We start from the raw sequence: 25556 nt of genomic DNA on the forward strand, positions 1-25556 counted from the left end.
TCCAAAGAGATGATATAGTTATCAGTTAAGTTCCAGATTGTCTTCTGCACATGCAAGCACGTGTGTAATCCTGATTTAAAAATAGGTATAATGGCTGGGGGGGGGGGGGGGGTCATCGCAACAAAATTGTGTATTAGCGTTCTAGAGTGTACATTGTTAATTAATAATTGATGTTGAATTGTTATTAACAAACAAAATCATAAATTTATAATAACATACACTAAAATGCCAGGGAGTTCTGCTGGACGCGATTTCATTTGTCTTCAATTAATAGGGTGTAAGGATGCCCGCCTACTTAATACATATGCTCACGCGTCAACCGATTAAAAATGACTGTATTTTGGATTTATAAATCGTTCTAAAACATTCGATCTGATATATCGTTGTTAACAATTCAAAACTTTGAACGATTAAATTTGTTTTTATACCTACCCCGACCCTCACGGAAAAATCCATTCAGATCAATGGAAATTTCATTTACAAGCCTCCGCGCCAGAATCAGAATGTCTCATTCATTAATTTTTTCGTAGTTATAGTTGACGAGTCCAAAATAGGAATACAATTGGAATAGGAATACCATGTGAACATATGCCGTGAATGCAGTTTACTTTGCGTCTATTTTCTTATTTTGAGAGTCCTTTTTATCATGCTTATCATGGCTTGAAAATGACGGAAGGCCCTTGAATGTTGTTATCTTTATGCAGGCACGTAGCATCCTTTTTGAAAGTAGGGGGGGGGCAGACTCATCCAAAAAATCTTGACAAGCAAAAAAAAAAAAAAAAAAAAAGACTTTCCCAAAATCTTCAATATCCTAATCCGGAAAAATTAGTTGCTGTGAGAAAACGTGGGGGGGGGGCACCCACAAGCTTGAATTAATAATTGCCTGACGATGCATCTTTAATGTGTCAACATTTATATTCATAATTGATGAAAACGTTATAGCGAGCGCAGCTCGCCGGCGCGCAGCGCCGGCGCGAAGCGAGCTCTACCGGCAAGGCGTGTGTGAATAGAAAATTCGGACTATAGTTGCACATTCATTCAACGGATTTTTTTGGCATCAGTAAATCGGACCAGTAATGCATCGTTTTAATCGTCCCAGTAGTTCCCTGTAATCATGGCAATTTTTATCATTTCACACTCTCACGAGAATGGGCAAGACAAATTTAGACAGTAAAAACCATAACGATGTAAGCGACATACAGTCAATGTTACCTCTAAAGTTCACCTCAGTACACTTTCAATCAAAAATAATCGTGTGACGTCACAAACGTTTACACATTGATCCGATATATTTTTTCGGAGTCAGTAAATTTTGACCCACAATTCATAGTAGCAATGGTTTCCAACCTCACGTTCCAACATCACGTTCTCCCGAGAATCAAAGTAAACCTTTTGAAAAGCTTATAAGATGTGTAATTTTAAGAACATCATGCTTTTTAAGTAAATAAAACAGTATACTTCGCATACTAAATTACTTTCATTTCTCAGGGGAGTTTTAAAGAGTAAGACGATACTTAAGGTTCAATGTATAATGAAGGGATATTGAACAATTTTGAATCATTTTAAACGAGTTAAATATGTATTGCTAAATAACAATGAAAGTGAAATGAACCAAATTCACATGACTGACAACATATAAGAAGCCGGTCATTTTGCACCTTAATTTTTTTTAAAGAGTTATCTTCCCTTGTTGAAAAAAGAAAATTTTAATTTCGTCAAAATATCTGCGGTAAATGATTCTTTTTATTTCATATTTTAATAAAGAGAAAGTTTAAGCATGTATTAACCAAGAGGGTTATACAAATTTTAAGTTACTTTTTACAATATTTTATTAAAACATACGTTACCCATAGACTTCAATGCAAAGTTCAATGAGTAATTAGTTGGACCCTTATCAATATTTTGAAAATTCCTTTGGTGGAGTATTTTTATTTGATAACACCTTCAAAATGATATCATGATTAAGAATATCGGACCATTCATTTATTAGATTCAAAATGTGGTCGTTATACATTGAATACCTTAACCAACGTCAGCTTTGACGTCACAATAAGCACTGATAAGGGGAAATTACTCTAATTGAAGTTATTGTAAATCTGCTGAAATGACCAAAATCCTCTTAAAATCTTGCAAAGGCTAAGATAAAGAACAGCTGACGAATAAGGAAATTTCTTCAGATACAGGAAACAGTTGTAAATTGCACTAATTTGGATGAATGCTCACAAATATTTTATTCACTATAATTACGGTAATTTCCTGAAACGTAACGTTATACGTAGCAGCGCCTTTTTTTAAAGGGGGTGGGTGGGTGGATGGCAGCCTCATCCAAAAAGAAAAATAAATCATGAAAATTCTAATCCTTCAGCTCTTTAGCAGTTCAATGGTTTCTTTATTTTCACTTCCATTTATTACATGCGGGGGGGGGGGGGGGGGGGGACAACACCATGTTCTTTTAACATGATAAGCAAATATTTTTAAGCGTAAATTAAAAATAAAATTAAACATTAATTATTTTTTTAAGTGGAGGGGCAAATCCATGGTAAGTCGATTTTCTATGTATAAATTGACAAAAATGAAAAAAAAATTAGCTAGAGGGAGCTCTATGATGAGTCAAGTTTTATATGTAAGTTTAAGAAAAAAATGTCTACTGCAAAAAAAAGGGGGAAATCAATCAATCAATCATAATCACAATCACTTTAAAAGAGGAGATGCAGTGCAATGAATATTTATATATTAAAATCTTTATTATTTAACAACATTGTATCTGAGATTAAACTATTGTTCTACATATAAATAAATAAATTATAACAAATCTTATAAACTATGAATAATGAAAATTTACTGAAAAATAGGTAAGTTTTATTTTTTGGCATTCAAATTTCACGTTGTTAATTTTATTTTATTAATTTATTATAATTTATTGTTTGATCACATGCTGTGCTCGCCCCAACGGTCGCACCGTAAAACATATTATGGGATGTAATAAGCAACAATGAGCAAGAGTGTTCAATTAAAAGGGCTTTTCACATTGCACGTGTGTAATCCTGATTTAAAAATAGATTGCCATATTTGAAAGGTCAAAAAAAAAAAGAGGGAGGTGTCATCGCAACAAGATGATACACATTGTCTAAGTAGTACAATGTAAGTAATAGTTGGTGTTGGATTATCATCATTAACAAAGAATCATCAGTTTGGATTAATTAAAACAAACATAAATTCATATAATTGGAATATTTACTGGAGGGGCTACGTACAAGTAATTCGCCGAAGTGGGGTACATGTGACCCGATTTTCGATCAATTGGGCGATTTCATTCATCTGGAAAAGGGTTTCACTCGCGTGTACAAATGTAAATGTACACCAAACAATTGCTAGTCAATTAAGTTTGGATAGATTTCTTCTAAAACATTCAATCCAAAATATAATATATGTAGTTATTAGTTGACACCCTCCCAATGGATCTATGCCGATGGATCTATCTGAGATCTCAGCTGTTGCGTGAATGGTAAAGAAAGACTTCGCGCCATAATACGTCTCATTCATAATTTTGGCTCGCCGATTAGTGGGCGAGTCCAAGTTAGGCCAGAGCACATGATGTGTAGATGGTCTTATCCACTCTATTTTCTTAACTGGTCATATAATAAATAGAGATATCATGGATCTTTCACTTTTGTCGGAGCATGTAATAAATGGAACCAAAAAATAAAGTAATTCTAATTTAATTAAATTGAAGTTAAAATGTAAATACCCTCTCCCACCTACGGATTAGGATTTTCAAAATTCTCCATTTTTTAAATTCCTTGTCAAGATTTTTATTTGATGAAGCTGCCCACCTACCCCCCCCCCCCCACACACACACACTTTCAAATAACGATGCTACATGTACGTGTTTGAATATCCTTTCCTATATGGTTAGAAATAACAAAATGTCTTTGATTTTGCATCTAATATATAACAAATTCAATTTTCAATTTGGCTGTTTGAGATTATTCGATACATGTACATTCCTAAAATGATTTAAATTAATGAAATGATTTAATTTCCAGTGATATACAGGTACATGCACTCGATCGAAGAAAAAGATTGAAATTGCTTCTAAACTCTAGATCTGCACGTTCAGTTTAATAATTTATGATCCGCAGCGAAAATTAAATTTCATTTCTTATAAGATAGCCTAATTGATACATGCATGCTTCCATTGAATAAATTTGGGTAGTCAGGCAAGCTTTTTGGAAAGCTATAGCTTGTATAATATTAAGGTCAGACGCGACCTTCATGTATCTTCCATTTTTTCCTATCTCCACAATGTGAATTAAGATTTCCACTTTGTTATTTCATAATTAAATTTTTATGTAATATGATTTTTTTGGTTTGAGTATAAAGTGTTCAAATTAAAATATATAGTATGACTTTACTTATAAGCATTCAAATGCATTTTGCATGCTATTTTAAGGAAAGTTCGAAATATTCTAGCTCCAAAACGAGCCTGGTAATGTACTCTAAATTTTTTGGAATTAACAGGGTTAAATGTTAATAAATAAGGAATGAAATATCAAGGAAAATTATATAAAATTGAGGAACGTCTCATCTGTCCTTAATTAAAATAATATAAATAGACATCATAAATCCCATATCAAACGACATATAACCACTTGAATCTGCACGTCTTTTAATGAATTTATGAACAGCGGCAAATTCTAAGGTAATGTTAGCTGCAAGTCTGTATAGCCCTTGTATGAAAAATTTCGGATGGTACTCAATTTTTCCAGACAGAGAGCTACATATATGCAGCTAAGGTAACTAATAATGCTTCCGATGAAATACTTTGTTTAGTAATGCAAGCTTTTAAGAGAGCAATACTTATTTGTTTAAAAAATAACACCCTAATACTTCGCATTTCATTCGCTGTTTGTAGAACAAGCAGAACCAGTATCAGTTCGATCCCTACCGTATGTACATTGTTCGAATTTAATAGCCCTTGCATTGCATTGCTTTACATGTACAAAATATCTTTTAAAAATTCAACACTGAAAGTGTTTATCTATATGGCTATTAATCTATATGTACATGTACACATAGCGTACACATGTGATTCAAAATACCCCAAACGGAAAAATTCACTTATTGAGTGTACATTTTATAGAATTTGCAAAAAATACATTGCGGGTCTGAATGTTTGTTAATGTGTCAATCTATCAATATACAGTTTGTTAATTATTTTCGATTGCTAAGGCTACATCGTTTTTGATGAACATTGAACAACATTTTTTCCATGCCATTATTTCCACGGAAGATAGCGAGTACAATTATAAAGCACAATTTATTTAATTATCTCTTTAATATTGTGTACTAGTATGTAATAAATAATTTATAAATTGCTGCCGAAGGTTGTTTGGTATTTTCGTTTGTAGATGCATTGCAAGAAAAAAACGTGAAACGCGGGGCAAGTCATAATTAATATCCCTAATAACCGTTACTTAAAAATAGCGGCTTTGGATTCAAATATTATCGTATACGAATATTAAGTTCACTTTTTAATATCATCTCCACGATGATAATATTATATCCATCGGAAAGCAGTATTTCGTTTTGCTTTAAAAGAAATGTTCTATCGGGAGCAATCCCGCGTTCGTTTAAATTGCCGGCGTACATTTGTCATGTCAGTAATACACATTGTGCTTTATATGACGGCCGTGTATACGTACTGTAGAAAAGTTGAGTTTAATTACCATGCATTCGAACCATTTTATTAACACATCTCCCAGTACTGAAACAATTCAAAATGTCTCTGTTACAGTAACACAGTGGGGCGTTAAAAATGTGTACGTCCAGCTCTACAAGCATATGCACTGTCGTCAAGGCGACGGCCTGAATACAGCTAGCGACTCTTCTATCGATCGGTTACCTGAGTCTCGTAATGCATCTAAATATAGAAAGGGGCACAGTTATGAAACAAACAACAAAAATAAGGTCAAAGACGTTCATCCTAATAAATGAATATGTACATATGAATAAAAACATTTGGGAATTTTATGTAGAATTATTTTTGCGCGCTGCATGTATCAGTTAGTGCATTACAAAAAGCCCTTTCATAACCTCCTAAACGTGCGCACCCCCACAAAAATGGACCGAACTGACAACAATTGTTTCTGCAAATACTGGCTATAAATTACGAAAACATTAAATTGAATACCACGGAAGGATTTAAAATTAATTTCTTTACAACTTTGCTTCAATAATGCATTAGAAATTTTTATTCCTTTACAAGTTATTGACAAGAAACTTTTGACGCATCTAACTCCCTAATTATAGGGGCCAGCCCCTTTTTCTGTATACCGAATGAAAGGTCTTGGTAAGACCAAGATCTTTTAAAATACATGTTATAACAAATTTTTATCAGGTAGAAAACTAGCACGGAGAATACGCGATTTTTTTTGAATTTTTTTCTTACCTTTGTTTCAACATCTATACCACCCCTTTTATTTGCATTTAAATAATAAATAAAATATATCTCGCACAAATTCAATGTATTAGCTTCCAAACCAGCCCATCTTTGAGACTCTGCCAGTCATCGTTATAGCTAAACCCCCCTGGACAAAAGAAGCCGTTAAATTTTACTAAAAGGGAAATAACTCAAAACCGGATGGGGATTTTCCTCAACTAAAATATGCAACGACAACATCACGCGGCATGTTATCAGTCCTGAAAATTTCAAAACAATCGGTGAACAAACGAGCGAGATATTAAGGATCAAAGTTGGCGTCTAGAAGAAAAAAAAAAATAATAAGAAATTTGAAAATTTTTCAGAATAATAGTAAGGTCTTCCGTTGGAAACGGAAGACCTTAATTATCTAAGCTGTTGAACTGGTCATATTCCCTCGGTAAACTTTGTGTGCGTGTGTGTGTGTGTGTATATATATATATATATATACATATATATATATATATATATATATATATATATATATATATATATATATATATATATATATACCTGACTTATGCATTTGGTAGACCGATTGTATTATTTTATCTTTATTAGGGAGACCAGTAGATTAGGGAGACATATTTTGGTCTCCGTATTATTTTGACCTTGTCTAAAATGTAATTGGCTTATCTTTAAATGAATGAACGGTGTGTCTTTGCCTAAAATGCATCAATGTGTCTATTATTTGACATCCAATAGTTGCCTTTTGTCTATATTTTTTCGTAAAAAGGAATTCAATCTGCCTCCATCGTATATTTAGCAATGACTATTTTTCTGCATTTAGGAGACCAACGAAAACTTGCAATATTGCAAAAAATCTAACATATATAATTTGTTTAGCCTTTAATTATTCTAAATGAACTTGTTTTCAAAATACTTTTTCACTTTTTATGTATAAAGCCTAACTAGAAAAAAAGTCGTTAATTTCTTGACCATGTTTGAACATTTGGCAAGTGCTCTCCGCCATTTGTTCCGAGTACTCTCGGAACGTCTCGGGTTAAAACAATGGACCTTTTAACGCCAGCGTGTTGCCTTTTAGGAATCAAAGCCATTTTATGGTAAGTACTTTTGATAATCCTACTACAATTGAACAAAGTAATGTTTTTATGAAGTTTTTTTTTTAAATATTCAAATAAAATAGGGCGATAATGTGTGCAACTTGACTATTTTACACCAAATGTTGATTAATCTTCGAGGACATTCGAAACGAAGTTAACAATAAAAGCATGATATTCATTTCCACTGTACGTTTGATGTAATATGTAATTCAAGGATTTATCAGTATACCTTCTCCGGAGCAAAAGTCGTCCCCATTCCCAATTGGAAATAAGTTCACTTCAGCAGCTGTCCAAATTATGATCCCAATTAGTATAGCAGTATTTTTCCCCAACTGGTAAATAGTTCTTATGTTTATTTCTTATCAAAAAATACTTCGTAAAATAACCAGAATGTCCATAAATGTTCAGTATTAACAAATGATTAAACCCATTTAGCAAAACTGCAGTCATAAAAGTTTCAAAACACGCTGTAAACATCGCCAACTTTTAATCCGATTTTCCTCTGTTTTTCTAAAACATCGTTATTTTGTGGTATACAGTACAGTACTGTAAATGGTACATGTTTTTTTTTACACACACTAGACTGATATAAAAGTAAAAGGTAAATGTTATGAAATATTTCAAACAGAAAAATACATTCTCAATTTAAAAGGGGATGTTGATAAATTCTTAATAATGTAAAACTTTTATGACCAGTGTTGAAGGTGTTTATTTCAGGGAAAAAGACTTGTTCTAATAACTAAATATAGGAATATTATACATATATCTATATTGTGAAGTTAATTAGATTCTATTCAATTAAAGTCTAGCTCTTTGATTTTCCATTATGATAATAAATTCAGAAATCATGATGTATGCAACATATGATTTCTCCCAACTGCATGAAATTGTCGATACATTGTACAATTTTCCCAATTTCAAAAAAAATGGCATTTTCAAAATAAAAAAAGGCTGAAAAATCCCTGTAATTATATAGCTAGTTTATTGAAAATGGACAGAAAAGTTAACCGAAGAATGTCGCTTTATGTAAATAGATCGACATGAAGAATTTTCTATATTACAGTTATATGTACCAGTAATATTGTTTTAAATTAATTATGTACGTAATGTAGATATATGTACATGTACCCCTTGTTACCTAAATGAATTAAAAGCAAATTAAGATCAGTTGCTCTTTTTCACTTGTATAGTGGAAAGATAGCCGACTATTCTATGTACGAATTGACTTATTATAGGTAAGATAGTCAGGCCTCCATGTTTACAACCGGGATGCTCACCCCACATTTACAATTGTGACCCACATTTACAAATGTGACATCATAGTATCACTCTCGTTTGGCTTTTCGGATATTATCAGGTTTGTAAAATGTTTGGCTTTTGATGATTAATAATAATGTAAACAATGTGTCTGCAGATTCCCGTTGGGCTGAGATCGAGTGTTATCTGTTGACCAGGCAAAACATGTATGTCTTGATTACACATGCTGCAGCGTTGTGCACAATGTGCTCTCAAGAACATTCAATCCAGAAGCATGACCAATGTAGCAATTTAACACTTTTAAAACTACTTTTTGATACTTGTATTAATTTCAATGTTTATGCGCACCTTGGGCGCCCTTCCCCCTGTAATTGTTGATTTATTAGAATAACATGACATGTTTCATACATGATAGCATTAGAAATGGTCGATGGTTGTAAATATTTTGTTGTTTACCAATTTAATGTATGTTCTCACTAGAACATGCACATATGATATATGGTAGGCTATTATCACATTCAACTCTCTCTCTCTCTCTCTCTCTCTCTCTCTCTCTCTCTCTCTCTCTCTCTCTCTCTCTCTCTCTCTCTCTCTCTCTCTCTCTCTCTCTCTCTACAGCAGCGATTCATCTTATGACCTTTAAAAATCATGCACCTGCACTCTTGCGAGTATACAAAATGTTGTAAAATGTTCGTACTATATATTGTTCGTGCATTGCACTGCGATGATTTGGATCGCATTCAGTCGCGTCTGAATAGTGTGCATGTCCACAATTTTTAAGGAGACTTGATGCAAGCACTAAAACGCATGCAACAAATGCGAGACCTCATGCAATATATGAGAGAGCTCGTGCGAATCTAAAACATTCCGATCGCAAAGAGTTGTAAAGTGCTCGTACGCCAATTGTGAATGGGGCTTAATGTAGATGTTTATGAATCCAAAAGTTTTCTTTGCATATAAACAATGCTTTCACACAGGTGCTTGTGGTTTTAATGTAGGTTTTGGAGTTATTAGCACAACCAGTCATGTCAGTGGAGATTTTCTCCTGCAGGAGAAACATTAAAAGGACAGGATGGGGAGGAGAGATTGAAGACAAGCACAGAAAACAAAATATTTATCTATAAATATAATGGAACAGAACTTTGGTAATACGATTTATACATATTTACATGAAGCTGGAGGTATGTAGCTCCTGATGTGAAAAAAAAAATTGAAGCAACGTTTATCCAAATTTTTTTTTCAGACCAGGAGATACAGACCTGCAGCTAAATGTAATATTTTAACATTTATGTATGGCAGTAATGTTTCTAGAAATAACTATAAACAATTCTAATTAAGTCAAGCAAAAATACCAGTAATTATATGCTTCTTATTTAAGGTTTGATTTCTTTTTATGTACACTGTAGTATTGATGCTGTCAGGAGTGAACAACCATACATGTATCTGCCAGTTTGTAAATGATGGCAAGGACGATGCAAACTCCACCATAAACTCAGAGTGTTTAATGGAAGGGAATGCCTATGATTGTTTGCTAAGAGAGACATCGTGGTTGGGGAAGAGATACTTCATGTATATGACTATGGTTGTGATGGGAAAAGCTTGCGGTGGCGCAGCAAGGTAGGAAAATGGTTGGATTAATTATACACAAAAAATAATTATTAAGAGAGAGTTTAGTGATTTACAATCAGGCTTTCGATATCTTGTTATCTGGCTTTGGTTTTGTTTTTGCATTTTTTCGTACATTGATTTGTTTTAAACTAATCTAAAAAATAGGTTTTTCTCAAGAATTTAAAAAGTATCAGAATAGATAATTTATATGTTTTTATTGAAAAACAAGCCTAAAACTTCTGTTAGTGTTGTTAAATAGGTTAAAAATCGTGATCAATTAATCAGCAGAATTGGTTGTCTCTTGCCAACTGATGATCGGTCAATAATCGAATCGGTAACAAATTATATTAAATTCAATAATATGGGGCACTAAATTTTATGCTATGTATAATCTAAAATATATAAGTGCTATTTTCACTTCCTTTTAAAAGCTTATAAGACTTTTGCTGTATTTTTATTAGGTAGAATGTTACACATCTTTTAAGATTGAAGAAAACCCCCAGCTCACAACAGTTTTCATTTCATTCAATACAGATTAGAAAACAAAATGATAGGTATAATATTAATGTAATAAACCCAGACTGAGTATAATTGATTATAAAATCTAAAATCGATTATGATAAATCGACAACCTTTTCAACTGTTCATTGATTGAAATTCAATCATCGTGACAACACTAGCCCCTGTTCATGTACATGTTTTTACCGGTACTAGTTTTGATTGATTTCAAAAAAGGCTGTGATCCTTTTGATTTTGGTAATGGTTTTGCTAGGTTTTATTTCACTTTATTTTGTTTATAGTTGTTTGATATTCTTTCAATTTTAACATTATATACGGTTCTTGTGCTGACCTGAATAGATTTATTTTGTTTTCATTATCAAGCACTATTAAATTAAAAGCTCGAAAGAGGTGTCCAGTTGTGCAGTGGACAATGCACCTGCTTATCACCACTGCGACCCAAGTTTAATCCCCATGATCGACAGTTGTTGTATATGATAGGGTACATTGGTCGCCTGCATGGACACGTGGGTTTTCTCCAGTCACCCCAACTTCTTCTCACATCATGACCCACTCGCGCTAACATCCATGCCAACAAAAAGCTATTAATATAAGTCAGTGTGCATTGTGAATCTGTCACTAATGTGGAGAGTCTCCTTTGCAGAACAAAATTGTTTTTTGTTAGATAAATTACAAAATCTGTTTCTGTAGTAAATATGTATATTTTGCAAATTGTTTACAGAATGTACTTCTTGAAAAATATACATTTACATAGAATTATCAGATTTGGTAGGTTAGTTAATTTAAGCATCAATCTGAATTGGAATTCATTTTTCACTGAATATTGGTACAGTCTTGTTTTTGTACCATGGCTGAAAAGTTTGATTTAGTCAGTGGTCTGTTGTCAGATTTATAAAAAAGAAACATCAATTACCAAATGTGGTAAACTAATAATTGATGAATGTTTATGAAAGAAAATTTTCTATATTGTTTTAATTTCTTTCAGTTCCCTCTGATGTGGATTCTGACCCATTTAGTGTATCAAACTACTCGCCAAGTTCTGATTCTGAATCAGATGAAAATAAGAAGGTTTTGGGTAATGTTATTATTTAAAGAATAATTTTGCATCTGCAGTCCATTTTCACTTTGCAAAAAATACCTGAAAGAACAAGAGGCTGAGAGCCCAGTTATTTTAATTCAGACTAAAGTAAATCCATTTATATTAACTAGATATACTTTGAAATGTAGTTGTGTATAACAATCTACATGTTGATCTGGTCTCCCTAATGCTGTGATAATGCATTAGATTTACATGATATGAGTGGAATGTACTGGATGTAATATATTTGTAACAGTTATATTTATTTTGTTTAATCATTAGGAATGAAATTTGCAATGATTTAAAAAAGTAAACGTAGAAGCTTGTATTTACAATACAATATATTGGTATTTTTACAGAGTCCACCCCAAATTCATTGAGAGCTAGCCGCAACACAATGGAAAAACAGGGCATCTTGACCCTCAGAGAAAACAGTGAGCATTTTGAAGCAGGTAAATGAATTAAATTCAATGTTGCAATGTTATTATGTTTTTAAGCAAGAAACATTAATACAGTCAGTGGGGTAGCTAGACCTGAAACGAAGTGCATGCTTAAAATGGCAGGGGGTGTGGGGGCCACCATGAGGCCCCAAGTGGGTCCAGGACAAAGCCCAGGGGGCGAAAGCCCCCGGAAGCTCATGGATTCTGACGATTTTTAACACCAAAAATTAAAGCAGAAATTGAAAGGAATGCTTACTATTTAAGCCTATTTTTAGGCAGTTAAAATTGTTTTGGTTATAGTTTAGGCATAAAATAAAATCACAAAACTTATTAAAAGTTAAAAGAAGAAATTTTTTTTGACATTTGCCTTTGACCCACTCAAAGCTTTTATTCTTAAGTTCATTTTCACATAGTTTATGGTAATGAATATCTCAATAAAGCTGTGATATTCTATCGGGGAAATTTAAGATGTGTAAAATAAATATTTGCCTTTTTAGGTACATGCATTGTGTACTGTTTTTTTAATATGGTACTTCAAGACCATATTGCGTGGCTATATTTGGTGCTCAATACGTCTTTGTTTAGCATTGATTTCGGATAAAGTAGGACCGAGTGACGGAAACGGGTTGATGGAATAACTAAGTATGGACCTTAATACTTGAATTCTTTTTTTATATTTTTTTTTCTTTATTTATTTTTTTACTGATTTTCCCCCCAAATGATGTGCATGCTCAGGCATATAAGCATACATGGTAGCTACGCCACTGACAGTGTACAATTTACTACTCAAGTCTAAGATTGCTCGTGATCTTGGGGCTTGGTCTCCCTAATGCTGTGATAATGCATTTGATGTCCATGATATGAGTGGAATGTAATGGATGTAATATATATTTGTTATACTTATAAGTACATGTATAAGTCATTAGGAATAAGTTTTGCAAAGAGATAAAGAAGTAAACTTAGAAGCATGCTGTATTTATGATACAACATATTGGTACTTTTTTACAGAGCCCACCCCAGTTTCATTGAGATCTAGCTGCAACACAATGGAAAAACAGGACAGCTTGACCCTAAGGTAAAGCAGTGAGCGGAGGTTGACAATGGTTTTCGAGGGGTGTCAATTTCAATAGATACCCTCCCAAACAGGCACTATTCATTTTATTTTACTGAATGTCTTATTTCTAAAGAAAAAAAATTTTACTGCTTTTATTTAGAAATGAAGTAAATTCTACGACAAACCGTACGCTCATAATTTAAGCGCATGTAACAGTTCGTTGTGTTACCAATTGCCAAGTGTGTTGCTAACGCTGAGGGTAATAGAACGGATTACCAACTGCGTCTAAACCAATCAGATTTCAGTATTTAACATTTAACATGAAAGCATAATAAAATTGTTTGTCTGGTCTCCCTAATGCTGTGATAATGCATTAGATTTCCATGATATTAGTGGAATGTACTGGATGTAATATATTTGTTATATTTATTTTTATTAATCATTAGGAATAAACTTAGCAATGATATAAAGAAGTAAACTTAGAGACTTGAAATTGCAATACAATATATTGGTACTTTTTACAGAGTCCACCCCAAATTCATTGAGATCTAGACGCAACACATTGGGAAAACGGGACATCTTGACCTAAAGAGAAAACACTGAGTATTTTGAACAAGGTAAATGAATTAAACTAAATGTTGCAATGTTATTATGTGATCCTGGGGCTTGGTCTCCTTAATGCTGGGATAATGTATTTGATTTCCATAATATGAGTGGAATGTAATGGATGTACCGGTAATATATTTGTATTATTTATTTTAATTAGTCATAAGGAATAAAATTTGCAATGATTTAAAAAGTAAATGTTGAAGCTTGTATTTACAATACAATATATTAGTACTTTTATACAGAGTCCACCACAGATTTATTGATAGCTAGCCGCAACGCAATGGAAAAACAGGACATCTTGAACCTCAGAGAAAACAGTGAGCATTTTGAACAAAGTAAATGAATTAGAATCAAAGTTGCAACGTTATTATGTATAACAATTAACATGTTTGTCTGGTCTTCCTAATGCTGTGATAATGCATTTGATTTCCATGATATGAGTGGAATGTAATGGATGTAATAAATTCTCCTATATGTAATAATATTCCTAAATATAAATACACTGTGTTAGAGTAAAATCCCAAGAGATCCGAATATCAACATGGTGTGTAACTTTGAAGCGAGCAAAAAAGTGTTGAATCCTTCAATAATATGAATTAAATATTTAGATGAAAAGTATTTACAGCCTCAGAATGGTTTGTTATGAATAATGTGACTGTTATTTTCAATACAACTTCATTATTTTTGTCAAAAATCGATTCGGAGCGATTCTGCAATTTTCTGCTACATTACGGGTATATGGGAGGCATTCCTGTCAGATTATTATAACTAAGCAGAGTGTAGTGAAATTAATAGCATTATTGTAGGCTTAAAGCTTGGTTATGTAATTGTAAACAATACGGTGGTCGATGTAGTAAATGTCCTATATCATATGCAATGTCAACCCGTGCACACACGGGTCAAAGTCTAGTAAGAATAATTAATTTTGACTTGTGAAAGAAAGTAATCATTTTAAGATTGATAAAGCCACAAAAGGGGCAACTGTTTCTTTAAAAGATTTCTTGTTTTAAACTTTATTTATGCAATAACGATTCTTTGATCTTTTGCAGTTCCATACCATTGTTTTCCCTCTCTCAGTTCCTGTGATGAAAGAAGTCAACTTGATAGGTTTGTTTCAATCTATTTTGTGAATGTTTTTCTTGTTTGATAATAGGTTAGTCATACATATGTAGCTGCAACAATGTAGCCCTCTCCGATTTTTTATAACTGATGTTTACTCCCCCCCCCTCTCCCCCCCCCCCATAAAAAAACAAAAAAAAAACAGGAGAGGGCTAAATTATTGCAGCTAGGTGTTAGGCTTCTGGCTTTTGAATGACAATGTATAGATGGAGTTATTTCCTTGTGACAGAGGCTGTAGTGCACAATTCCATTTGACTTTCAAGAAATGTTCAGATAGTAATGAAAATGTAAAGTGTTTAATTACATTTGCTGAGTACCACTTTCAATACTGTAAAAGGGATTATTTACATGTGAGGGAAAATTTACACTTAAGCTTAAAACTGGGTAAAATACCCCCACATTTGCATATGGGCAGTGCTTTAGTGTGGTAAATCACTGTGTATGTATTTCTTTTTTTTTTTCTTCATTAAATAATTTTTGTATTTGTATACATTTTTGAAATCTTATCTAAAAGGGTGAGTGTCGGAGTTACATGTGCACAATCCTAAAGGTCCAAGTACAGCACCTGAATCACATGTGACTGAAGAAGATTTGATGTCCAAACCCTGCGAGAGTGGAAATGCAAATGCATCGGATGTTACACCACAAGGTGATCAGTCTTTTTTTTTTATTTGTGTGAATCTGTGTGTGGTAGTGGTGGGGGGGGGGGGTGTAATAGAAGTCATATTATTGAAATGATAAAAACTTTTCTCAATAATTTTCTTTCTTTATTTAAGATGACAATGGTACATTGATTTGCATCGTTTGATAATTAAAACCCATCCATAATGTTTTCTCTTTTCATTACGTTTAATGCATGCCTGTCCTTAGTATTTGCAAAGTAAGATATTCATGATATTGTTATTACAGAGTGCTTCTTTGAGATCGAAGATGATAATGGAACTAAAGTTCTTGCAAGCCCAGTTGCAGCCAAGAAGACTGAAAGCAGCTCAGGTGATATATCTTTGTTGCTTGGTCTATCTATCCACAATTTGATGAATTAGCAATTTTTAGGTCACCTGAATTTATTGCTATCCGTTTTCGTCCGTTATCGTGCATCGTGCCTTAACAATTTTACATTTTTAACTTCTTCTTAAAAACTACAGGGCTGATTATTACTATTTTTGATGTGAGGCATCTCTATGGTGAGAGGAATCTAAATTGTAAAATTCATGGCTCTACTACCCCCGGGGCGCCACATGTGGGGCCAATTTGCAAAAAAAGAGCCAAATTTTAAAAAATATTCTTCTCTATTCCCACACATGTTAGGAAAAAACTGGTTGCATAGTTATAATGTCCATGAAGCCCTCTACATAAATTGTGAAATTCATGGCCCCTGGGTCAGGGGTTCAGGCTCTAGAATGGGGCCAGTATGGCCATATAGTATATATGTATTTAATCTTAGAAAATCTTCTTCTCTATTGTTAAAACTAAATGCATGATTATGATGTCCATATTGTGAAATTCATGACCCCTGGGTCAGGGGTTCAGGCTCTAGGGTGGGGCCAATATGGCCATATAGTAAAAATGTATTAAATCTTAGAAAATCTTCTTTTCTACTCCCATATAAATATATATATATATCTGGTTATAAAGTCCATGAAGCCCTCTACCAAAATTGTGAAATTTATGACCCCCGGGTCAGGGGTTCAGGCTCTAAGGTGGGGCCAATATGGCCATATAGTAAAATGTTTTAAATCTTAAAAAATCTTCTTCTCTACTCCCACACATGTGGGCAAAAAACTGAATACATGGTTACGATGTCCACTAACTCCTCTACCTAAATTGTAAAATTCATGGCCCCTGGGTCAGGGGTTCAGGACATGAGGGGGGGAGGCAATATAGTGTTAATGCATATAATGTTATAACATTTTCTTCTCTATTCTCACACATCTGTATAAAAAACTGACCTATAATTATGTTTACCAGGAAGTCCTCTACTGAATATTTAATTTTCATGTCCCCTGGAGTATGGGTTTTAATTCTAGGGCAGGGCCAAAATGGATGTATAGGTGTTATTGCATATAATGTTAAAAAATTATCCTTTTTTCTCCCACACACCTGAAAGGAAACTGAATTTATGATTTTGTAGACCCGATCTTTTAAGTTTTTTGCCAAAATTGTAGGTTTCACAGTTCTTTTTGAAAGATTTCAGGCAGGGAGGTGGCCGTCATTACTAATTTATAATTTTTCTACTCCAGAATAAAACCTAATTAATTAAATGCATATATGAGACTCCTCGACAAGTTTGTGTATGGGTTATATGCTACTCAGGTGACCGTTACAGGAATAGAAACAAATTTCTCATGGAGATTTATGATGTGAAATGTTTACATCTTTTCACCATTCGGAACCCACTTGAAATACCTCATACATTTTCCAATTATGTCATCCAGGCTATTTCATGGCCGATGCAATGCAAAATCCCTATAGGCTTTCTATTTTGGGTTGTGTATTGAAGCCTAAAGCGGTAGAGGGGGCATTTCAAAACAGATAATCTTGACATATAAGTGGATGAATGTAGTTCGAGCATGAATGTATTTATGAAAATCAAAATATTCAGCAAGAAGTAGTGGAAGCAAAAACCATACAGAGTATGGTATGCCTTGAATCTATACATAGGTATTATCCTTTTTACATGCATATGTAACAATATAATAATTCTGATTGTTCATATTATTTTTAAAATCTTTTCAAGGTAAAAGAGAAATCCAGGAGTTTTTGGAAAAACATGAAATGTATTCATTGGAACGGCTTGATGAGAGGACCAAATTTTTGAAGATTAGATCTAAAATCTTCAACGAGAGAAAAACAACAAGACTTAGGACATTTAAAAAATTGAATGAAATGAAATCAATGAAAAAGCAAACATGAATCTCCTCATTTTACATGTAATGTAACTGTAATGTAACAACAAGACGTAGGGCATGTATGATAATTTATTTTTAGCTCACCGAGACGAAGTTCGGGGGAACTTATGCTATACTGCTGGCGTCGGCGTCCGGACCTGGTAAAAGTTTTTGTTGCAGGTCCTGTATCTTAGTTATTTCTTGTCCTATCTTCACCAAACTTGCATGGATGATGCATCTGGACCTTTTTATGAACTTGAAAAACTTGGATGCTGAATCTGGGCAATAAATTTTAGATGCTGGAGGTTAAGGTTTTTGGAACAGGTTAAAGTTTTTGGTGCAGGTGGCCTTTGATAGCAATTTCTAAATTACTACTGATCCAAACTTGCATGGATGATGCATCTTAAGATACTGATGCACCTGAAAGGCTTGTATGCTGAATCTTAGCCATAGGTTTCGGATGCTGGATGAGGTTATGTTTTTTGGAACAGGTCATATATTAAATTTATTTAGTACTATTTCAAACTTGCATAGTTGATTTAACTATAATATAAATGAATTGCAAAGGTAGCTTCAGATGCAGAGCCTGATCTTCATAATCAAGGATGCTAAAAAATATATCTTAGTAATTACTGGTCCTAACTTAACCAAACTTGAATTGATGATGCGTCTTATGATACTGATGCATCTGGCAGGCTTGAATGCCGAATCTGAGTCATAGGTTTTGGATGCTGGATGAGGTTTAGTTATTTTGGAACAGGTCACATGATTTATAGACAATAGCTTGCATAGTTAATTTAACTATAATATAAATGAATCATAGAGGTAGCTTCAGTTTCAGATCCTGATCTCTATTATCAAGGATGTTTAAAAAGAATATCCTACCTCACTCTAACCTGATTGATAGATGTGTTTGTTGTTAAATGATATAACATGATTCATATGATATAGTATTGTCAGATTTGATACACTATTGTTTTATATGATACAATGTTATATCATATATTATATTATAAAAAGTTAGTAGGATATTGTATCAATATTTTTGTGCATTATGATATGATATTGTATCATTATTTTGTAATGTAAAGTATTTTTTATTATGATGCAATGTTGTTTAAAATGATAATGTATTATATACTATTTTATCACATGCTATTGTTTCATATTATATTGCCATATTTAATATGGTATAATATGATACAATATTGTATTGTAATATATAATATCTTATCACATGATATGATATTGTATAAAATGATATTGGTTTATATAATATATTATTTTATCACATGAAATAGTATTATTTGATATTGGAATATATAATATTGTAACATATGATACAATATTGTATAAAGTGATATTGTATTATATAATATATTACTGTATCACAAGATATTGTATCATATGATTTGATACAATGTTGAATCAAGTTATATTGTATCTTATGATACAATATCATATTATGTATCAAATATGATATAATATCATACAAATTCATACTTAAGTATACAATATAATATAATGTGTTACAAAATTGTGATGTATTATGTGATATGACATTATATCATATTTTATGATATTGTATTATGTGATCAAATGCAATAATGTATTTAACATGACACTATGTCATATCATATGTTACAATATCACATTGCATCATTATTTACTACAGTATTTTATTTTTATTATTATATGTGTGTATCTTATATTAATATATGAAATGAACATATGATTATTATCCAATTTTTTAACATATGATATTAATAGTAATATGATATTGTTTCGAAACAGTATCCATAGATATCCAAGATCATTAACTATGATTTTCAGGTAATATGATAAAGGTGGTCTCATAAAGGTGATGCTTTATAAAGGTGATGCCTCGTCTCGATGCTTTGTAATCTGTGATTACCTTTGTTTCTTATAAGGCAAGAAAGTGGCCCCTAAACGTGATATGTATTGCAGACGACATCCTAATGTCTTTATGTTTGAAAATTTTGAATTTTTTTTAGCTGCATAATCTTGTTCGTCCTTTAATATTTTTTATGCCATGCATTTGATCAGTCATTTTTGCTCCCAGAGTAACTTTTAAACTTTGTCAATTTCTTACATGTGTACTTATTATCAATGTTATTCATTAACATTTATTAATGAATGGTTCATTCAATACGTGATCTTTGATCACCTTTTTTTATTGTTATATATGAATTATGAAGAATATTAAGTAAATCAATTTTAAAAACTTTATTTTCTTGAAATGTATGAAATTTGAAATATGAAGGTTGAAAATAGATTATGAATATTTTGATTTCATAAATTTACAGATCCTTACATACATGATTTTGTTGCACAGAAAAAAATGAAACTGTTGTAATTGAACTGCAAGTTCACCAAAATAATGGACATGTTATGTACACTGAATTTTGAATGCAAATGATTGCTCTATTAATAAATTTGAAATGATTAATTGTTTAAACTTACAAAATTGAACTAATGTTTACACCCTGGTCCATAAATTATAAATGAAATCTATTTGAAATAAGTTTTGATGATTAGTAAAGTTTGTTCATGAACTTGAAATGTTGTTTTTTTCATTTATTAATGTGAAATTCTAAAACACATTAGGATACATGTTGAATGGATTGAATTGAGAAGATAATCTTCAGTAGGGACGCAAATTTAAAATGCTACATATTTTCCCCATTTTCGCAAATTTCGTGACATGCGAAAAAAAACCGGACAGTGAAAATTAAAGGGCTTGCAAATCACGAATGTTATGGTAAAAAAAAAATGGTCTACCTAAACCCTAATTAAGTAATATTAATAAAAATGTATTATCGGTATCCCATAGCCGCATAAGACAGTAGCAAAATATTAGAGGGACAATATAGTATATTTTTAAGGGCTAATAGTAATGAAAAATTAAAACAGATGTGAGATTATTGCCATTCCACAGACCTCTAAATGACCATCTATGAATATTAAAAGTCCACACCATCAACTATGTGAGATATTAACAAAGCTTACATATACATGCACATGTACACAGTGACCTTGCATTATATCTTAATTCTATGTTGCGTGGCGATAAAAAATGATAGAGCACTTTCAAATCATGAAAATTATGGGAAAAAAGAATGGTCTACTTAAGCCATAAAAAATATATATGAAAATATATGCACGGTCTCCTTAAGCCTTATGAGAGAGTAACAAAATATTAAGGAGACCATTTTTGCTGTATTTTTTTAAGGACAAGATATATTGAAAAATTAAAACACATGTAAAGTTATTTGAATCTTGAAGACCTCTAAATGACTATTTGCAATAAAAAATATGCACATATAAAAATTTTGTATATTGTCTCCCTAAACTACATTTTGGGGTATGGTCTCCTCAATGCCTAACTCAGATTTATATATATATATATATATATATTTACATTCTACTGTGTTTTTCCATTAATTCTGTGATCTTCAAATGCCTCTAAATGCAACAAGTAGTCAAAGGTCAAATTGACGAGTTTTATTATGACGTCATAAACGTTGAACGCTGCAAACTGCAACGTCACAAGCGAAAATCAAAGTTCACGCTTGTGGCTGTTACTGTGGCTCTTCCATTAATATTAACTTACCCTTAGAATAAGATAGGAATTTTAAGGTATGATTCACATTTGCAGACAAGGCAAGAAGTTAAAAAAAATGTAAATATAAGCATTAAATCATGAACTAACGCGCGTTACTCAATTTGTATGCACACACCGCGGCAGTTATGAGAGTGTATACTTCAAAAAATCATGATTCAATGCTATAATATATATATATATATATATATATATATATATATATATATATATATATATATATATATATATATATATATATATATATATATATATATATATAGCATCATTTAATACCTTACTCCTAAAATGAGCAATGTTTGATGTAAAAGAAAAGAGTTATTTGGGTAAATAATTATTAAATTTTAATAATTGGCATGACACTAAATTGCGCAACGTTCATAATTAAGTAGTTATATTTGACTTAAGATTACCCACAGCTTTGAATAAAGTACACATGCACCCGTCTACTTGGCTCTTTAAACTGAAAGAAATATGCAATTCAACGACAAAAATATTCACTTCAGCAAACATTAATACTAACTGCATACCGATGTTTGTCGGCGGCTTCTTAAGTTTCGTACTTGGGATTCACTTTACATGAAAATTCTTTTCGTTGTTACCTACCGATTACATCATTTGTGATAGTTCTATATATAATATAAACAGATAAAGTGCGCATGATAGCAATGAGGAAAAGGGGAAAAAGGGGAAAATGAAATAAAAATATGATACAAAACAGAGTTCACATGTAGAACTTTTTGGTTAAAAAAGGACATTTATTCAGATTCAGTGCGGCTATATACGCAAGAAGTGTCATTTTAAGGTCAGACGACACGTTCCTCGAGTATCTTTTTGTATCTCCTTGTAATAGAGAGTTCCAATGAAAATTATTATTTTTATCATCATTTTCAAAATGATTAAGATTCCATTGATGCTTAATATATGCCTAGATGGCCAAGTGGTTAGAGCTGTGGCCGCTTACTGCAAGGAGCGTAGATTCTGGAGGTCGTGAGCTCAAAGCCCGGCCCGGCCGAGATAGCGTTCAAATATAGTGAATTTCGCTGCTGTATATTAATTTCTGTTTATATCAGCTCAAGTGTATATTCAAGAAGATTAAATAGGAAATTGCATACTTTAGTATTTTGCAGAAATGTCTGATAAGGTACCATAATTTTTAATTTAATTCTAAATTTTAAAAGTTCATCAAAGGATCTCCCTGATGATCTCCCTGATCAATAGATGGAGTACAGAAAGTATGTATAAAACATAAGTATTTTGTACCGCTAACATCTCTAACGTTGTCGGGAAAAAATGGCGTTCGTAAATTTAATTGAACTGTCGCTTTCAGTTCGCATATCAATCGAAATATTCTAAATATATATTGCTAAACACCTTCAGTATTATTAAGTTATATTAAATCGGTTTTAAAAAGTGACATTGTAAGTTTTATTGAGCAATGAAATTCAAAGAAGCAAAACGATTCAATAAACCGGGACTACACGTGCTTTGGATTTTTTTAAAAATTGACAAAATTTCAATCAATTTCCGGTTGGTATAGCTAGATTTATTGTATTCATATTTCCCCTATCCAGTATGTTAACGCTTCAGCTGGATCGGTAGAGTGCTGGATTTGCATGCCAGATGCCCCAGCAGGGGCACCCTTTGTCCCTGTTTTATCTGGCGCCCAACGTTGGCCCCCTTCTAGAAAAAGGGTCGTCCTCAACTATCTCAGTGTGCCAATGACTGAGGGGCAAAGTACAGGAGACAATCTCTCTCAACAGCCAGAGATTACCTTAGTCCTAACGTGGGCGCCGGTAGTAAGATGATGAGAGAAATAACGGACCAGACCGGTAATCGAACCAGGGTCCCCTTCATTTCTAGTCAGATGCTCAAACAACTGAGCTATCTGGCGCCAGTATCCAAACCGGTCCTACCGTCACATTCCTTCCCCCCTTTTCCATGTTTTTTTTTATGATTTTCGCACTCAAAAATCCCACAGGCTCTCTTCCCAAGCAGTAGTTTACCTAGCTCTCAGTTCCAGTGTATGAAAATGGCACCAAATTTTATGTAAAGGAGGAATTAGCATATGAATAATGTAAATATACAATGTAAACATATGGCTGGATCGGAAATCGGACCCGGGACCCCTGAAACTTCTACCACTGAGCTACCCTGGGCAATATCAACGGTCCACATACAGTGTAGCCTTAACTATTATATGTACATTTGTGTCTTCTAAATACATAAGATATAGCGCTTCCTTTAATTATCATAGTTTTAAAAATCAATACGCTACAAGGAGGATTTGAGATAGTTACCGACACTATATGTGATATATATGTATTTTGACCGAAAAAAAATATTCAACGTACTTTTTCTTTATGCCTAAAACATTTTTATTAATATTGAAAAAGACTGTTTACACTACATCATTTTCCTTAAGTATATAAAGTTTTTTTTATCAAATGTATTGGTAGAAAACCCGATCGTCAAAAACAATGCCAGAACTTTTGCAGAGATCTTACAGAGACAAATTAGTGACATGGATCGGTAGGCCCTGTCACTTTCAGTTATTGTACAAAATCAGCAGGGACGGATGTTCGGCCTCTACGTTTCACCAGAAGTGTGACGGTCAGGGCGCCACGGTAACAGTCCTGTACAACACAAACAAAACTATCTACGGCGGCTTCCTGTCACAGAGCTGGCATTCTAGTGAAGAATATTATGAAGACCAGAACACAATGGAATGTGTTGAAGAATATCCTTACAACCAGGAGAGCTGGAACTCAAATAGTGCAGCCATATATGACCCGGACGCCTTGATCTTTCGTCTGCAGTATAATGGGTCATTTAATCCAATGAAGTTTCCTGTCAGCAAAGCAAGCCATGCTGGTTATGGCAAGATTGGCTACGGACCAACCTTTGGTAGAGGGCATGACATTTGTACATTCAGCGGAACCATAACCAGTTCAGGAAATATATTTTCTCTCAACGGTCACTGCAATCTTGGAAATAGTTTCAGTTTGAACGGTGAGAATAGAAACACCATAACAAACAACAACATGAAAGTCACAGACTTGGAGGTTTACAAAGTTTTAGGTAAATTTGTTATTACTATTGATGTAAATATATGAAACACTGGATGAAAAATCAAGTTTCAGCAAAACTGAAACTATATGGAAACCTTGCTGAAACTTGAAGTTGAAGTTTCATGTATAGTTTCCGCAATGCGGAAACCATTATATTGATTCAGCAAGTATCCGTTAGGTTTCAGTCAGCAGAAACTTTAGTCTAAGATTCCTGATGGTTTCCGCAATGCGGAAACTAAATTTGAATCGTGTAAAAAGTTGTGTAAATTATTATGGAAATATCAATCAGTTTCAGAACATTTCCGCTAGGTTTCAGTATGCTGAAACTTTAAGTTAAGATTCCTGATGGTTTCCGCAATGCGGAAACTAAATTTGAATCATGTAAAAGGTTGTGTGAATTATTATGGAAATATCAATCAGTTTCAGAACATTTCCGCTAGGTTTCAGTATGCTGAAACTTTAAGTTAAGATTCCTGATGGTTTCCGCAATGCGGAAACTATTACTAAAATTGATTTGAGTTTAATAGTGATATCATTTATTTTCAACAGGTTTAAGTTTAATTCTAGCGTAATGATAATGAATCCGTACATACTAAAATGTATAGTAAGGTTTCAGCGTGACTGAAACTATATGTATACATGTAACTATCTTCAAATGTGGCAAATAAGGCGATTAAGAACCTTACTAAGTAATTAATTGAATTTGAAAAGAAGAACTGATGTCT

The 25556-nt window shown here is 32.8% G+C and overlaps 1 protein-coding gene and 1 long non-coding RNA gene across 13 annotated transcripts; both read left to right on the plus strand.

The window, feature by feature from the left end:
* Positions 1-6961: 6961 nt before the first annotated feature.
* LOC117691344 (uncharacterized) lies at positions 6962-19175 on the plus strand. Of its 12 annotated transcripts, none has more exons than XR_010712593.1 (14): positions 6965-7545; positions 7760-7880; positions 8781-8902; positions 9801-9947; positions 10209-10419; positions 11915-12004; positions 12367-12459; positions 13456-13522; positions 14026-14118; positions 14353-14445; positions 15160-15217; positions 15744-15878; positions 16139-16222; positions 17967-19175. It is a non-coding gene; the product is annotated as an uncharacterized lncRNA (long non-coding RNA). The 12 variants fall into 12 exon arrangements; XR_010712585.1 differs by having other exon boundaries at positions 6966-7545; positions 14353-14427; positions 17967-19174; XR_010712596.1 differs by lacking the exon at positions 16139-16222 and having other exon boundaries at positions 6962-7545; positions 14353-14427.
* A 5065-nt stretch (positions 19176-24240) lies between these two features.
* On the plus strand, positions 24241-24876 carry LOC136274684 (uncharacterized). Its single transcript, XM_066082114.1, has one exon. It carries the CDS (start codon positions 24241-24243, stop codon positions 24874-24876), a length of 636 nt encoding a protein of 211 aa, XP_065938186.1.
* The last annotated feature ends 680 nt before the right edge of the window (positions 24877-25556 follow it).

The sequence above is a fragment of the Magallana gigas genome, chromosome 4 (genome assembly GCF_963853765.1).
Source record: "Magallana gigas chromosome 4, xbMagGiga1.1, whole genome shotgun sequence".
Classification (NCBI taxonomy): Eukaryota; Metazoa; Mollusca; class Bivalvia; order Ostreida; family Ostreidae; genus Magallana; species Magallana gigas.